The sequence below is a fragment of the Vipera ursinii genome (genome assembly GCF_947247035.1).
Source record: "Vipera ursinii genome assembly, chromosome: 3".
In the NCBI taxonomy this organism is placed as follows: Eukaryota; Metazoa; Chordata; class Lepidosauria; order Squamata; family Viperidae; genus Vipera; species Vipera ursinii.
This window is the reverse complement of record NC_139516.1, coordinates 2,581,295-2,596,899: the sequence shown is the minus strand read 5'-3', so window position 1 is coordinate 2,596,899 and position 15,605 is coordinate 2,581,295. Positions and strand designations below refer to the sequence as shown.

Here is a 15,605-nt window from a genome sequence, read left to right as displayed (position 1 = left end):
ATTAGCTATCAGTTCTACCAAACCGGTGCGAGCTGGCAGAATCCCACCACTGGCCAAAATGCAACATCCAACCTCTCCCCCACCCCTTCGTCCCCCTTTTGCTCAAGGACTCTCTTACTTCCCAACTTTAGGGCAGCCAAGCGGCTTTCGGCCCGGCGAAAAAGCGCCCAGCGTCGACTGATGGCCAAAAGCCACGCCGAGAAGGTTGCCACCGCCTTGGCCAGCAAACAAGAGCCTCCTCCAGTGAAGAAGCAGAAAATGTAGGTCTGTGGGATAGCAGGAGCCCTTAGACATAAGTACCGCCCTCCCCACTGGGTTTGACAGCCCTCTCTAGGCAGTTGACAATGATGGCGTCACTTGCATCTTCCCACCCCCACCCTCCCCAAAAACCCCCCAATCTGGGTCCTCGTTTTACTGTATTGACCTCGGAAGGATGGGAGGCTGACTCAATCTTGAGCTGGTCAGGATTGAACTCCTGCAGAGTTAGCCTGCAATACTGTGTTCTAACAACTGTGCCACCCGGAATAGGATAGGATAGGACAGGACAGGACAGGACAGGACAGGTTGTAGAATAGAATAGAATATAGAATATAGAATGGAACGGAATGGAATATAGAATATAGAATAGAATGTAGAATAGAATAGATTGTAGAATAGAATAGAATATAGAATAGATTATAGAATAGAATAGACTGTAGAATAGAATAGAATATAGAATAGGATGGAATATAGAATATAGAATAGAATAGTATAGATTGTAGAATAAAATAGATTGTAGAATAAAATAGAATAGAATATAGAATAGATTGTAGAATAGAATAGACTGTAGAATAGAATGGAATACAGAATATAGAATAGATTATAGAATAGAATAGATTATAGAATAGAATAGATTGTAGAATAAAATAGATTGTAGAATAAAATAGAATAGAATATAGAGTAGAATAGATTGTAGAATAGAATGGAATATAGAATGTAGAATTGAATAGATTGTAGAATACAACAATATAGAGTAGAATAGAATGGAATATAGAATATAGAATAGAATAGTATAGATTGTAGAATAAAATAGACTGTGGAATAAAATAGAAGAGAATATAGAATAGATTAGATTGTAGAATAGAATAGAATAGATTGTAGAATAAAATAGATTGTAGAATAAAATAGAATAGAAATAGAAATAACAGATTGTAGAATACAATTTGAACCTTGTGGGGAGAACTCATGCAAATAAGAATTCTGTAAACAGGATCCATGACACTGCTTTCCAGCCCTCTCTGAGCGGTTTACAGAGTCAGCCTGTTGGCTGCCCCCCACCCCCACCCCCCAAAAAAAAACCAAAACAAAACAATCTGGCTCCTCATTTTACCGACCTCGGAAAGAGGGACGGCCGAGTCAACCTAGAGCTGGCCAGGATCAAACTCCAGGCCGCGGGCAAAGTCAGCCCGCAATATCGCCTCCTGACCACTGCGCCACCACGGCTCCTGCGGTGCTGCTGAGCAATCGGACCGGCTTTCCCTCCTCCTCGGGATGGTGGCCTTTCGTGTCAAATCTCGGTCGAACCCACCGGGGCACCCCCACCCACCCCCTTGATACGAAGGTGGGTTGTGCCAAGGCAGAAGGGCCGGGGAGAACATGAGTACAGCATCGGCGGGGGGGGGCCCTCAAACGCCAGGGGTTTCCACGGAGCGTCAGCAACAACCCAACCAGTCGACCCGCAACTCTTCTAAGTGGCTACTCCAGGCAGCCCTCGGCTTAAGGACCTCTCGTTAAGCCACCGTTTGTGCCAGGGAAAAGGGACTTTAGGGCCGGTCCCGGCACTTTTAACCGCTGCGGCATTGCCACGCTCGGGCGGTCCAAGTTGGGACGCTTGGCAATCCAGGTGGATTTGTCCCGGGATCTCCCTGGGCAACTTTCCCAGCCGCCTTCCGGACCAGGATAGTCCAGGTAGAGGAAGCCGGATTTGCTAAACGGCCGTCTGAATTTACTTAGCGGCCGCCGGGATTCTCTCTTAACGTCAAAATTGAGCACGGCTCCTTTAATGACCGGCCTGCTTAGCCACGGAGATTTTGGCGCCCAATTGCCATCCTAATCGGAGGATGCTGGATTGCTCTGTCCGATAGAGCAGGGGTCGCCAACCGTGGCAGCTTTGTGACTTGTGGACTCCCAGAATTTCTGGGAGTCCACAAGTCACAAAGCCGCCACGGTTGGCGACCCCTGCGATAGAGTTCGGCTTCTGATGAAGGAGAATATTAGTAGCTCGTGGTTGAAACATGGGACTCCAGGCCTAGCTGTTCTCTTGCAAACCTTTCCTGACCCAGCTAAGTAACATCATCACTCTTAGAAGGTGGGTTGGGGGTGGGCTTTTGGAGGGGAGGAAGAGGAGGAGACGGTTGAGGAGGAAGAAGAGGCCGCCGGCGTCTCTGTGCTCTCTCAGCTTGGGTGTTTTCTCGCCGACGTTTCATGACCCCCCAACTGGAGAGCTGCAAGAGAGGGGCAATTGAGGGGAGGAGGAGGAGGAGGGAGGAAGAAGAAGAAGAAGAAGAGAAGGATGACTGTGGGGTCCTTGTGTTCTTTGAGCTTGTTTGTTTTCTTGCAAATGTTTCATGACCCAACCGGGAGGTCGTCATCAGTGCCGGAAGGGAGTGGGGTTGGAGTAGGGCTTTGGGGGTCCCTGGTGCGCTCTTGAGTTTTTTTGCCTTCTTGCTGACATTTCTTGACCCCACTAGGTAACATCATCAGTGCTAGAAAGAGGGTGGGGGGGTTGCAGAGTGGAGGAGGGAGGGAAGAGGTGGTGGAGGGGAGGGAAAGGGAGGAAAAAGGGGAGGATCGTCATGTCCTTGGCGCTGTCTGAGCTGGGACCTTTTCTCGCAGACCTTTCACGACCTAACTAGGTAACGTCATCAGCGCTAGGAGGGAGAAGGGTTTTGCGGTGCTGGAGGAGAAGAACTGCGGGGCCCTTGGGGCTTGTTCTGAACCAGTCTGCTACCGGCCTTGTAATAAGGCAAACCCCTATTCAAACAGTAGAGACTGGAGAGCGTCTGAGGCTGAAAAGCGTCTGCCAAGATTTATTACTCAAACAACAGAACAAGAAACAAAAACACTGGAACTTGAATCCTCAAACGGAAGGGTTGCTTTCAGCAACCAGCCCTTCCCCAAACACTCCTTTTATTTAGAGTTCAGGGCGTGGCCTCCCTCTGCCTCCTCCCGAGGAGACCCGCAGCCTTTCTCTGCTTGGTCCTGCTCGACTGCCTCCTGCGTTGGGCGTCCTTGAACAGGGCCAGCTGTGGGTCATCATCCTCCGCACTATCGGGCTCACGCAGCTGAGAAGAGGGCCCCGGCTGGGGGCTCTGCAAAGCCTCCAAGCCATCATCAGCCGTTTCGTCTCCCACACACTCCTCCTCCCCCTCATCTGAGTCATCCGATACATCTGAGCCGGCTGCCGGACCCACAGGCTGGCCCTGAGTCACAACAGGGCTCTCTGAGCTTGGATTTTTCCTCGCGGACATTTCCCCATCCAGCTAGGGAACGTCATCCGTGCTAGGCTTTTCCCCGAGGGATTGCGCCCCTGTCGAAACAACGGGCGGACAACGTCCGTGCAAACCGGGGCCGGGCCGTAGTTCAAAGGGTGAGCCATTGTCCTATTATTCCCTCTCTGTCCAGTTCAGCCAGGCGTGCCAAGACGTCTCGGCCCCACGAAGTGTCCCACACAGTGAGGTAAGGCTGACATTGAGCATCGCTGTCGGTGTTCGGGTTTCCACACGCGCACAAAACGGGCTCTCCGGAAGCGTCTTTGTCGTTAAAGGAGGACCACGGTGGGGTGTCCGAGGCCTGTTCTTGACCACGTCTTCTCTCCTTGCTCTCCTCCTTCTCTGTGCACCCTCCACCCTTCTCCTCCCCAAACCAGGTCTGACAATCGGGGAAACCTGACTGAAATTGACATGAACACAAACCTCTCGCCCGGAAAAGCACAAGTCCCCGTCACACCCGGTCCGCCCAAGTAGGTGGCTTTTCTTTGTGGGGTTTTTTTTTCCCTCTCTTTGTCTCCCCAGGATCTGGGTGGTTGTGTGCACGCACACTTGGGCACGTAACTCCCGGGAGGTCGCTTGCCATTAAAAACCCAAGCTTTGTCATCTGCCGGGAAGGCAGGAAGAAGACGACGAGAGAGATCGATAAGCGTCTAAAATCGGCCAGAAAAACTATTACCGCTGGTCCCCGGCTTGCGACCGTCTATTTAGTGGCTGTTCAAAGTTACGACGACACTGGGGGGGGGGGAAGCGACTTAGGACCAGTTTTCACATGTCTTGTTGTAGCCTCTCCGAGGTCACCTGATCAAAATTCAGACTTGACAATGGGCTCACATTTACGACGGTCGCAGTGTCCCGGGATCCCCTTTTGCGACATTCCGACCCGCAAAATAGATGGGGATTTTGCCAGGTTCACTTAACAGCAGTTTGACTAATTCAACAACTGCAGTGATTGACTTGACAACGATGGCGAGGAAAATCGTAAAATTGGGGGGGAACTCACTTAACAAATGTTTCACTTAGCAACCAGAGGTTTTGGCGCTCAATTGTGGCCATAAGTCGAGGATTGCCTGTATTTATTTCTGATGCCGTGCAGGACACCCAAAAGCAGATTTCCCTCCATCTGGTGACTTCTCAGTGCGTTGAACAAGAGTCCTTGACTTACAACAGTTTGTTTACTGACCGTTGGAAAGTTACGACGGCATTGGAAAAAGTGACTTGAGACAGGTTTTCACCTTTACGACCATCACAGTATTCCCCACAGTATCATGTGATCAAAATCCAGGCACTTCACGACCGGCTCATATTTATGACGGTCACAGTGTCCGGGGGGGGGGGCACATGATCCCCTTTTGAGATATTCTGGCCAGCAAAATCAATAACTTAACATTTGGAATGGTTGCCTTAACTTTTTGGTGGCAAGGAAGGTCGTAAAATGGGGACGAGCTCACTTAGGGACCCTGTTGCTTAACAACGGGAACCTTCAGCATCATTGTGGTCGTACGTCAAGGAAGTACGAATTGCTAGCCTACCTGACCAGCAGTTAACAATGCTGGCAGCTGGAGGTTCAAAAATGTTCTGGAAAACCCACGGTTGAAATAGACTCTGACCCCACAGCCTAGTGGCCTCAAAGTCCTTGAATTTTTGGAAAGGAGTTTTAGTTAGAACTGCTCCACTTCGCCGTCGGCACGTCGTATCCTGGGGAACTCTGAATGTCGGATGCTACAGAAAATCCCGTCTCGTGTTTTTAAGGTATAAACCAGGAGCCTTCAAACTTGGCCCTTTGATGACTTGTGGACTTCAACTCCCAGAATTCCTCAGCTAGGCACGCGTTGAAGTCCACAAGTCATCAAAGGGCCAGGTTGGAAGGCCCCTGGTCTAGATCAGGGTTTCCCATCCTTGGCAACTTTAAGGCTCGTGGACTTCAACTCCCAGAATTCCTCAGACTGCCCGGAGAATTCCGGGCATTGGAGGTCCACAAAGTCTTCCAGGTTGCAAGACTGGACAGCCCTGGTTTATCAGGAAGAGAAATCTTCACACAAGGTCCGCAGGGCTGTCCTCCCATGCTCAAGAGCCCTCTTTCTGATACTAGGAATTGGTGGAGTGGGGGGGTTGAACCCTGTAGCAGGAAACTATCCAGCTTTCCGAGAGCTTAACCCAGGGGTCTTCACACTTGGCCCGTTTTATGACTTGTGGACTTCAACTCCCAGAATTCCTCAGCTGGCGTGCCTGACCGAGGAATTCTGGGAGTTGAAGTCCACAAGTCATAAAAGGCCCATGTTTGAAGGCCCCTAGCATAAAGGTATCAAGCAAGTGTAGTTTTTGAGGAAAGCTCTCCAGGCTGTAACGAGATGGATATGAAGAACATCTGAAGTCACCTTGATGATCTATTGCAGGTTCTCCAAATTTGGCAACTTGAAGACTTGTGGACTTCAGCTCCTCTAATTCATGGTTGCCTGGCTGGCTGGGGAATTCTGGGAGTTGAAGTCCGCAAGTCTTCAAGTTGCCAAGTCTTCAAGTTGAAGACCACGTTTGGAGACCCCTGAGCGATATCCAAATGTTCCTCAGCCTCAGCAACTTTAAGATGGGTTATATTTATATGTTATTTATGTGCAAGGGTGTAGGTTTATACACATGTCGTATAGAGCATGTTTAAATGTGTGTTAGGTATGTGTACACTTTTGAGAGGAAGAAACTAAACTTCCATTTTTAATGTGTGCCATTGTGCCCACAGGAAAAAAAATATGACAATAATAGTTATCTATCTAAATCTCAACTCCCAAATTCCCCAGCCAGCAGGCTTTAAGACGGGTGGAGTTCAGTTCCCAGAATTCCCCAGCCAGCTGTAGATAGAGCGGGAAGACATCCCTCGGGACGATCCTCCGTTACAGGAGGGGGTTCCTGAAATATACGCTGGCTCTCTGCAGCCGATTCCTTCCTTTAACGGCCCCGTTGTGTTGTCACCTGCAGGGCGAGAGGGCCCTCTATGAAAGGGAAGTCCACGGAGATGCTGGAGTTGGAGAAGATGCAGAAGTTACAGCAGGAGGTGGCCGAGCTGCGGAGGAAGAACGAGGAGTCTCTCAAAGTGGCCATCGCTGGACCAGGTGGGACCTCAATGGGGGTGGCACAGGGGTAGGCAACCTAGCACAGGGGTAGGCAACCTCAGCTCTTCTATGACTCATGGGGGAACTATGGCCCCTTCATGACTGGTGGACTTCAACTCCCAGAATTTCTGAGCCAGCATGGTGAACTATGGCCCCTTCATTGCTTTTGGACTTCAACTCCCAGAATTCCTGAGCCAGCATGGGGGAACTATGGCTCCTTCATGACTGGTGGACTTCAACTCCCAGAATTCCTGAGCCAGCATGGGGGAACTATGGCCCCTTCATGACTCGTGGACTTCAACTCCCAGAATTCCTGAGCCAGCATGGGGGAACGATGGCCCCTTCATGACTCGTGGACTTCAACTCCCAGAATTCCTCAGCCAGCATGGCGAACTATGGCCCCTTCATTGCTTTTGGACTTCAACTCCCAGAATTCCTGAGCCAGCATGGGGGAACTATGGCTCCTTCATGACTGGTGGACTTCAACTCCCAGAATTCCTGAGCCAGCATGGGGGAACTATGGCCCCTTCATGACTCGTGGACTTCAACTCCCAGAATTCCTGAGCCAGCATGGGGGAATTATGGCCCACTCATTGCTTTTGGACTTCAACTCCCAGAATTCCTAAGCCAGCATGGGGAAACTTTGGCCCCTTCATGACTCATGGACTTCAACTCCCAGAATTCCTGAGCCAGCATTGGGACCTATGGCCCCTTCATGGCTTTTGGACTTCAACTCCCAGAATTCCTGAGCCAGCATGGGGGAACTATGGCCCCCTCATGACTCGTGGACTTCAACTCCCAGAATTCCTGAGCCAGCATGGGGGAACTATGGCCCCCTCATGACTCGTGGACTTCAACTCCCAGAATTCCTGAGCCAGAATGGCTCAGCTTGCAAACCTCTCCCTTTCCCCTCAGCATGGCTGGCTCAGGAATTCTGGGAGTTGAAGTCCACGAGTCATAAAAGAGCCAAGGTTGCCTGCCCCTTTTCTAGCTGATCAGATTATTTGTAGCTCAGTTGAACTGCGTCCTGGCTGAATTCTCCGATCTCTCTTTCTCCTGGCCAGGGCAACCGGTGAAGACGACCAGCCACGTTACCAAGCCGATGGATTTCCACTTCTGCACCGACGAGCGAATCAAGCAGCACGGCGAAGGCCAGCCAGCTGTGGAGTACAAGGAGCTGGATTTCACAGCCGCCCTAAGGAAACACCCAGCTTCTCCAGTGAGACCCTTTGGCTGGGGATAATAATTAAATAATAATAATAATAACAATAACAATAATACTGTTGGAAGGCACCTGGGAGGTCATCTAGTCCAACCCTGGTCTGTCCCAGCCTACATGAGTCCTGGTTACGCTCAGAAGGAGAATCCCCTCTTCCAAGAAACAGGCAGAACCGCAAGAAAAACCAACCCCTTTTGTTCTCCACAGAGCTGAGTCAACGTCCAAGGCGAACAAACACAGTTCACAGAAACTTGATCCTCAACACGAAGGGCTGCCTTCAGCAACTAGCACTTCCCACTCCTCCCCTTTTATCATTCAGCCCATGCGTGGCTTCCTAACGCCTTCTCCTTTGCCTTTGGAGCCGCCCCATTGCATCCCTCTGTCCTACTCGCTTCTCTTGCCGACACTTTCGTGCATCCTGAATATCTCCCAGCTGTGCTTCATCGCTGCCCAACTCAGGCTCCCAGCACAGCCGTGTCACAGCCTGAGCACGAGTAGAGGGGCCGGGCTCCTCGTCCGACTGTTAAGACTCGGAGTTCCTCAGAGTCTTCCTCTGGCTCTGATGTCACTCCAGGACCCTCCTCCTCCTCCTCCTCCTCTGAGTCCTCAGACTCGGCTGCTGGATCCACTGGCTGGCCAGGAATCACACACAAACCCCCTGCCCAGGCAGGAAAGCCCTATCCCGTTTCAGACAACGGTATGGGTTGAAGTGCCAAGGGGTGGGGGAGGATGAAGGGTAGGGGAGTGTTGGGGTGGAAAAACAGGACAAGGCAAAGAGGAATTATTTTGATGTTGAAACGAGAAAATTTGGTTACTAGATTGAAGACGTTTGGAAATTAACGGAAAATAAGAATGTTGTACTGTATTATCAATTAGTTGATGTGAGATGGTGAGAAATACAATATATTCCAAGAGAGGAGATGTGTGTTCTGAATATTAGAGCTCGTGATGAATTGTGATAATGGGAACCTGGGTTACTTCAAACTGGGAAATTATAGATATTAAATGTCAAAGTTAAATATTAACGGGAAATTAAAAACTGGGGAAACCTAATTAGGACATTGATTGTCTTATCAAGACTGAAGGTTAAACTAATAAGGATATGCATAAGGCCCAAATTATCGATCAATCTAAGGATGCCATTTTTATTTCATCGATTGAATAACAATTGTAGTAGTTGAAACACGAGACAGTGAACATTAAGGGGGAAAAGGGAGGGGAAATTTAATGTAGCAGCTGGAGACTTATTTTTAATTTTTTCATTTTATTAGATTTATATACCGCCCTTTCCCGAAGGACTCAGGGCGGTTTACAGGGTATTTTAAAATCACACCAATACAAAATACAAAAGTTAAAAAAAACAATTAAAAAGATTAAATTATCCCTGAAAATAAAAACCCCAGTTAAAAATTCTCAGCCTGGGCCGGAGAGCTCAAAGAGCCAAGTCTTCAGATCCCGGTGGAATGAACGCCGGTCAAGGGCAGTCCTCAGCTCCACGGGCAGCTGGTTCCACAGGGCAGGCGCCCCCACTGAGAAGGCCCTATCCCTGGGTGTCGTCCGCCGGCAATCTCTTACCGGCGGCACCCTGAGAAGACCCTCCCTGTGGGAGCGCACTGGACGAAGGGAGCTTGATGCCGGCAGCAGGTGTTCCCTCAAATATCCCGGACCCTCGCCATTTAGGGCTTTATAGGTCATCACCAGCACCTTGAATCTAAACTAAAGATACCCGTATGTCATCGTATTATCAATTGAAATGGTATAGGGTTTCCTGCCCGAGCAGCGGGTTGGACTAGATGACCTCCAAGGTCCCTTCCAAGTACGACTACTACTACAACTTCTTCTTCTTCTTCTTCTTATTATTATTATTATTATTATTATTATTATTATTATTATTAACCCAGCCGCCACGTTGCTTTTTAAATACTTAAATGGAAAACTAGAAAACCAATAAAACATTTTTTTTTAAAAAAAGAAAGAAATCCCATATCACTGTCTTTCCCCCCACTTTTTTTTTAACAGTCCCGGTTGTCCAAAGGACCCACAATCCCCAAGCCGTTTAACCTCTCCTGCGGGAACAAGCGGAAATTGGACGAGACCCCCGCCGAATACATCCCGCTGGCCCAACAGGTGGAAAACTTTCAGAAACGCACTCCTCAGCGCTACCATCTCTGGAGCCGGAAGGAGGAAGATGGTGAGATCCCCTTTCTGGCAGCCCTCTTGTCGCAGGCTGTTACGTGAGTCCAGCCCATGGTGGCTTGCTCCGTCAATCAGGGTCAGGTCACAGGAAGCGTCGACTCTGAACGTTGAACCCGTGCCTGGCTCTAGCTTCCTTCCCCAGTTGCGATGGGGAACAGGAAGATTAACGCCAGGTTCTCCGAAGCTGGCAACTTTTAAGACTTGTGGACTTCAACACCCAGAATTCATGGCTGGCTGAGGAATTCTGGGGGTTGAAGTCCACAGGTCTTCAAGTTGCCAGGTTTGGGGAGGCCTGTCCTAGACCAGAGTTTGTCAGAATCTGCAGTATCCTCGGTCGCCTCCAGGAATCCTTGAAGTCTTACTGAATATAGCATGGGAAGGGAGCTTGGAGGTCATCCAGTCCAACCCCCTGCTCAGGCAGGAGACCCTAGACCAGGGGCAGGCAACCTTGGCTCTTTTACAACTCGTGGACTTCGACTCCCAGAATTCCTGAGCCAGCCATGCTGAGGGCAAAAGGAGAGGTTTCCAAGCTGAGCCATGCTGGCTGAGGAATTCTGGGAGTTGAAGTCCACCAGTCATGAAGGGGCCATAGTTCCCCCATGCTGGCTCAGGAATTCTGGGAGTTGAAGTCCACTAGTGATGAAGGGGCCATAGTTCCCCCATGCTGGCTGAGGTATTCTGGGAGTTGAAGTCCACCAGTTATAAAAGAGCCAAGGTTGCCTACCCCTGCCCTAGACCGCCGGTCTCCAAACTTGGCAACTTGTAAGACTTGTGGACTTCAGCTCCCAGAATTCATGGCTGGCCAGCTGAGGAATTTTGGGAGTTGAAGCCCACAAGTTGCCAGGTTTGGAGAGTCCAGCTTAAAAGAAAGCGCTAAAATGCTCGCTGCTCTCTTCACATTGTGGAGAGGGGTGTGTTGCCCTCCCAAAGGCCAGCTATGAATTGTGGGGAAGGAGTTTCGCCTTAGTTGAGATGATATAAAAGTGTGCTTGAAACAAATCCACACAGGGTGAGGGGCAGGCCGTCCTCCACCTATGACCAATTGAGACCACAATGTTGGTTGTAAATCATGATGGTGGTAGACCTAGTCACCATATTACTGAACCTGATTTTACAAAGTTTTTTTTAGTGATTCTTAAGTGAACCTATTGCCCATTTGGTCTGGTGGTTAAGGCTCCAGGCTAGAAAGTGGGAGACTGTGAGTTCTAGTTCCACCTTAGGCATGAAAGCCGACTGGGTGACTTTGGACCAATCACCAAGAGACGGTGAATTCTAGTCCTGCCTTAAGCACGAAAGCCGGCTGGGTGATTTTCAACCAATCACCAGGAAATTGGGAGTTCTAGTTCTGCCTTACTCATGAAAAGTCAACTGGGCGACTTTGGGCCAATGCCCAGGAGATGGTGAGTTCTAGTCCTGCCTTAAGCATGAAAGGCGGCTGGCCTTTTCCATTCTGATTGGCAGCCTCTGCTTTTCCCTCTCGGCGTTTCTTTGGCACAGGTCCAAGCAGGCCTTTAAAATCCCGACTGACCCACCCCAAAACTCCCCGTCTGGAAACCAAAAGCCGGTCGAGACCCGTCACCTGCAAGAGCGCGGCGGAGCTGGAAAACGAGGAAATCTCCAAGCTCCAGCAGTGAGTTTTCATTTATGTATGTACGTATGTGTTGAATTGTTTGGCTGCCTAACTCCGGTGGACTCTGGGTGTTGAGCAAAACATTCAGTCAGAATACGGCTGAAAGGGACCTTGGAGGTCTTCTAGTCCAACCCCCTGCTCAGGCAGGAAACCCTATACCAGGCGTAGGCAACCTCGGCTCTTTTATGACTCGTGGACTTCCACTCCCAGAATTCCTGAGTCAGCTATGCTGACTCAGGAATTCTGGGAGTTGAAGTCCATGATTTATAAAAGAGCCGAGGTTGCCTACCCCTGCCCTATACCATTTCAGACAAATGGCTGTCCAGGCTCTTCTGAAAAGCCTCCGTTGATGGAGCACCCACGACGTCTGGAGGCAAGGAGTTCCACTGGTTAATTGTTCTGTCAGGAAGTTTCTCCTTAGTTCTGGGTTGCTTCTCTCCTTGGTTAGTTTCCATCCGTTGCTTCTTCTCCTGCCTTCAGGTGCTTTGGAGAAGAGCTTGACTCCCTCTTCTTTGGGGCAGCCCCTGAGATACTGGAAGACGGCTATCCTGTCCCTCTTAACTCCTTCTTTTCCCTAGATTAGAACTAACCAAACCCAATTCCTGCAACCGTTCTTCGTATGTTTTAGTCTGCAGGCCTTTAGCCATCTTGATTGCTCTTCTTTGCACTTTTTCCCCCAAAGCCTCAGCATCTTTTTGGTGATGTGGTGACCAAAATTGGCTGCAGTATTCCAGGTGTGGTCCTACTAGGGTTTTAGAAAGCGGTACTAATACTTTGCGTGGTTTTGATTCTACGCTGCAACCCAGGATTGCGTTAGCTTTTTTGGCTGCTGCTGCACACAGCCGGCTCACATTTAATAATGTTGTTGTTGTTAGCTGCGAAGTCATGTTCAACCCATCGCGACCCCATGGACAACGTTCCTCCAGGACTTCCTGTCCTCTACCATCTTCTGGAGTCTACTGGATTTTAATAATAATAATAATAATAATAATAATAATAATAAGAAGAAGAAGAAGAAGAAGAAGAAGAAGAAGAAGAAGAAGAAGAAGAAGAAGAAGAAGAAGAAGAAGAAGAAGAAGAAGAAGAAGAAGAAGTTGGAAGGGACCATGGAGGTCATCTAGTCCAACCCCCTGCTGAGGCAGGAAACCCTGTACCATTTCAGGCAAATGGCTGTCCAGTCTCTTCTTAAAACCCTCCAGTGTTGGAGCATTCACCTCTTCTAGAGGCAGGTTGTTCCACCGGTTAATTGTTCTAACTGTCAGGAAGTTTCTCCTTAGTTCTAGGTTGCTTCTCTCCTTGGTGAGTTTCCATCCATTGCTTCTTGTCCTGCTTTCAGGTGCTTTGGAGAAGAGCTTGACTCCCTCTTCTTTGGGGCAGCCCCTGAGATACTGGAAGACGGCTGTCCTGTCCCCCCTCGTCCTTCTCTTCTTTAAACTAGACCTACCCAATTCCAGCAACCGTTCCTGATATGTTTTAGCCTCCAGCCCCCTGATCATCTTTGTTGCTCTTCTCTGCGCTCTTTCTAGAGTCTCAACATCTTTTTCACATCGTGGTGACCAAAACTGTCGTCAGCCATTCAGTCATGTCGAACCCTCAGCTGCTGTATGGGTCAGGAGTCTCCCTGCCCCTCTTGTCTCGCACCGCCTCTTTTAGATCCACCATGGTCATCCCGGTGTCATCCCCCAGCCAGTGTGGGGGTATTGGGGAGGCCCCTTCTGCTTTTTTGGCCGATCGCTCCCAGCGTGATTTTGAATTGGGCTTCTGACTCCCATCCCTGGATGGGTTCCTATGTGTGTGTGTGGGGGGGAAGTGTGGTGCTTACCGCAAATTAGCAACCGCTTGTTCTACAGAAGATCATGGGAATGGAAGCAGCCCAGTGGGATGTAACCAAAGTGGTTAGCGTTAGGTGTCTTGCTCGGCTCTGGCTTGGGGGGGGCACTTTTTTCAGTGCCATGGTAACTTCGAATAGTTACTAAGCGAACTGGTGTAAGTCGAGGACGACCTGTACTTCATCACTTTTTTCCTTTTTTTGGGGGGGGGGTCATCAAGTTTTTGACGCTGGTGGTACTCGGATGTTGCCATCTCCTAAAAGTGGTACAATGGGTTGAAAAGGTTGAAAAGCCCTGCTCTAACTCTTAAGAGTAACACACAAGTTAAAGGGGAAATTGGCTGCAACTCCATATATACTGCTAAGCTTATAAGCCGCCCTGAGTCTTCGGAGAAGGGCGGGATATAAATGTAATAAAAAATAATAATAAATAAATAAATAAATATTGTCAGTGCAAGAACATCCAACGTTAGCAGCATTGACACGGAGGCTTTGGATACAATTTCCTCTCGGCTAATGGGCTGGATCCCCCTCTTCAGTCCCCAGAAACAAACAACACACACACACACACACACACACACACCGAGGGCCTTCCCGTTGTCCTGGAAGACCTGACCGTCTGCTCCCACCACCCTCCCAACAGGTACAGGTTCAAGGCTCAGGAACTCAACCACCGCATCCTGGAGGGCGGCCCCCTCCTGCCCAAGAAGCCGGCGGTGAAAGACCTGACCAAGCCGATCGGCTTCAACCTGGAAATCGAGAAGCGGATCCAGGAACGGGAGACCAAGAAGGTCCAGGAAGAAGAGGAGCCCTTCGCGTTCCATTCCAAGCCCTGCCCGACCAAGATCTTGCAAGACGTGGTGGTAATTGGTGGCCGGGTTGCCCATCTTCTTAAAAAAAAAGAAAAGGGTGGGTGGGAGGGAGGGAGGGGCGGAGAGTCAGCTGGTTTCAGACTTGGACGCGGTGAGAAACGTACGGTCTTCTGTTGCGTGACGGCTGGCAAGTTACAGGGGCCCTGAAAAATGTGACTTTTAAGGTCCGTTGAGGTCACATCCCCCAAGGAAGAATTCGGGAAGGATGGGAATCGGAGCCTTGCTCTCCCGGAATCATTCTGGGTCCCAAACCTGTAATTCAGATCATCTCCCAACGAAGGGCTGATGGAAGCTGTTATTGTGCGCTAGCTAGGTTTAATCAATGTCCTGGGTTGGTCACCCGGCCTCAGTGCTTTAATGTAGCCATTTGTAGAATTCTGTAGTAGAAGACTGAGCAACATCACGGAGAAAACACCTTAAAGTAAAGATTTTAAGCTGAGTGAGAGAACCCAGGATAGATGCTATTCAGTCTAAACCAGGGGTAGGCAACCTTGGCTCTTTTATGACTCATGGACTTCAGTTCCTGCCTCAGGAATTCTGGGAGTTGAAGTCCACGAGTCATAAAAGAGCCAAGGCGGCCTACCCCTGGTCTAAACAGTCCCCAAAGGAGGCTTTGTGGAGTCCAAACTCAGAGGCTCGGCAACTGGCATGTCCTTAGGACAGTTGCAGTGTCCTGGGCTCACGCGGTCCCCTTTGGCGACCTTCCAGCAGGGAAGGCAGGCTGACTGTCTGAACGGTAACTCGCTTAATCCGCTGCAGCGATTCGCTCAAGGACGGTGGCAGGAAAGGTCACAGAGGGCACGCGATCCCCTTTTCTGGCGATGTTCTGAGGAGCAAAGTCAATGGGCGAACCAGGTGCGCTTAACAAGCGTGCGACTGGCTTAACGTCAGCGGTGATTCGCTTAACAGCCCTGTCAAGAAGGGTCGTAAAGTGGAGCAAAATTCACTTTACAGACGCCTCCCTTAGCAACTGAAATTTTGGTCTCTGCTGTGACTGTCAGCCAAGGACTACCCGAAATGCTTTTTGTTAGACCCTTCCGCATGTCATTGACATCTTTTTTGTATTTGATGGAATAGGATAGAACAGAAAATATGGAATGGAATAGAATAGAATAGAATAGAATAGAATAGAATAGAATAGAATAGAATAGAATAGAATGGAGCAGAATAGAATAGACACAAGAATAGAATACAATGGAATAGCGTGGAAGAGAAGAATGGAATGAATG

At 49.4% G+C, this 15,605-nt stretch overlaps 1 protein-coding gene across 1 annotated transcript in view; it reads left to right on the top strand.

The window, feature by feature from the left end:
• The window catches only part of TPX2 (TPX2 microtubule nucleation factor), a 35,304-nt gene that overhangs the window by 5,153 nt on the left and 14,546 nt on the right, over positions 1 to 15,605 (top strand). The window contains exons 4-11 of the mRNA XM_083358108.1: positions 132 to 260; positions 3,664 to 3,717; positions 3,908 to 4,000; positions 6,498 to 6,631; positions 7,696 to 7,850; positions 9,870 to 10,041; positions 11,544 to 11,676; positions 14,148 to 14,367. Of these exons, the coding sequence (XP_083214234.1) occupies positions 132 to 260; positions 3,664 to 3,717; positions 3,908 to 4,000; positions 6,498 to 6,631; positions 7,696 to 7,850; positions 9,870 to 10,041; positions 11,544 to 11,676; positions 14,148 to 14,367 (1,090 nt within the window). The remainder of the gene's footprint in view (positions 1 to 131; positions 261 to 3,663; positions 3,718 to 3,907; positions 4,001 to 6,497; positions 6,632 to 7,695; positions 7,851 to 9,869; positions 10,042 to 11,543; positions 11,677 to 14,147; positions 14,368 to 15,605) is intronic.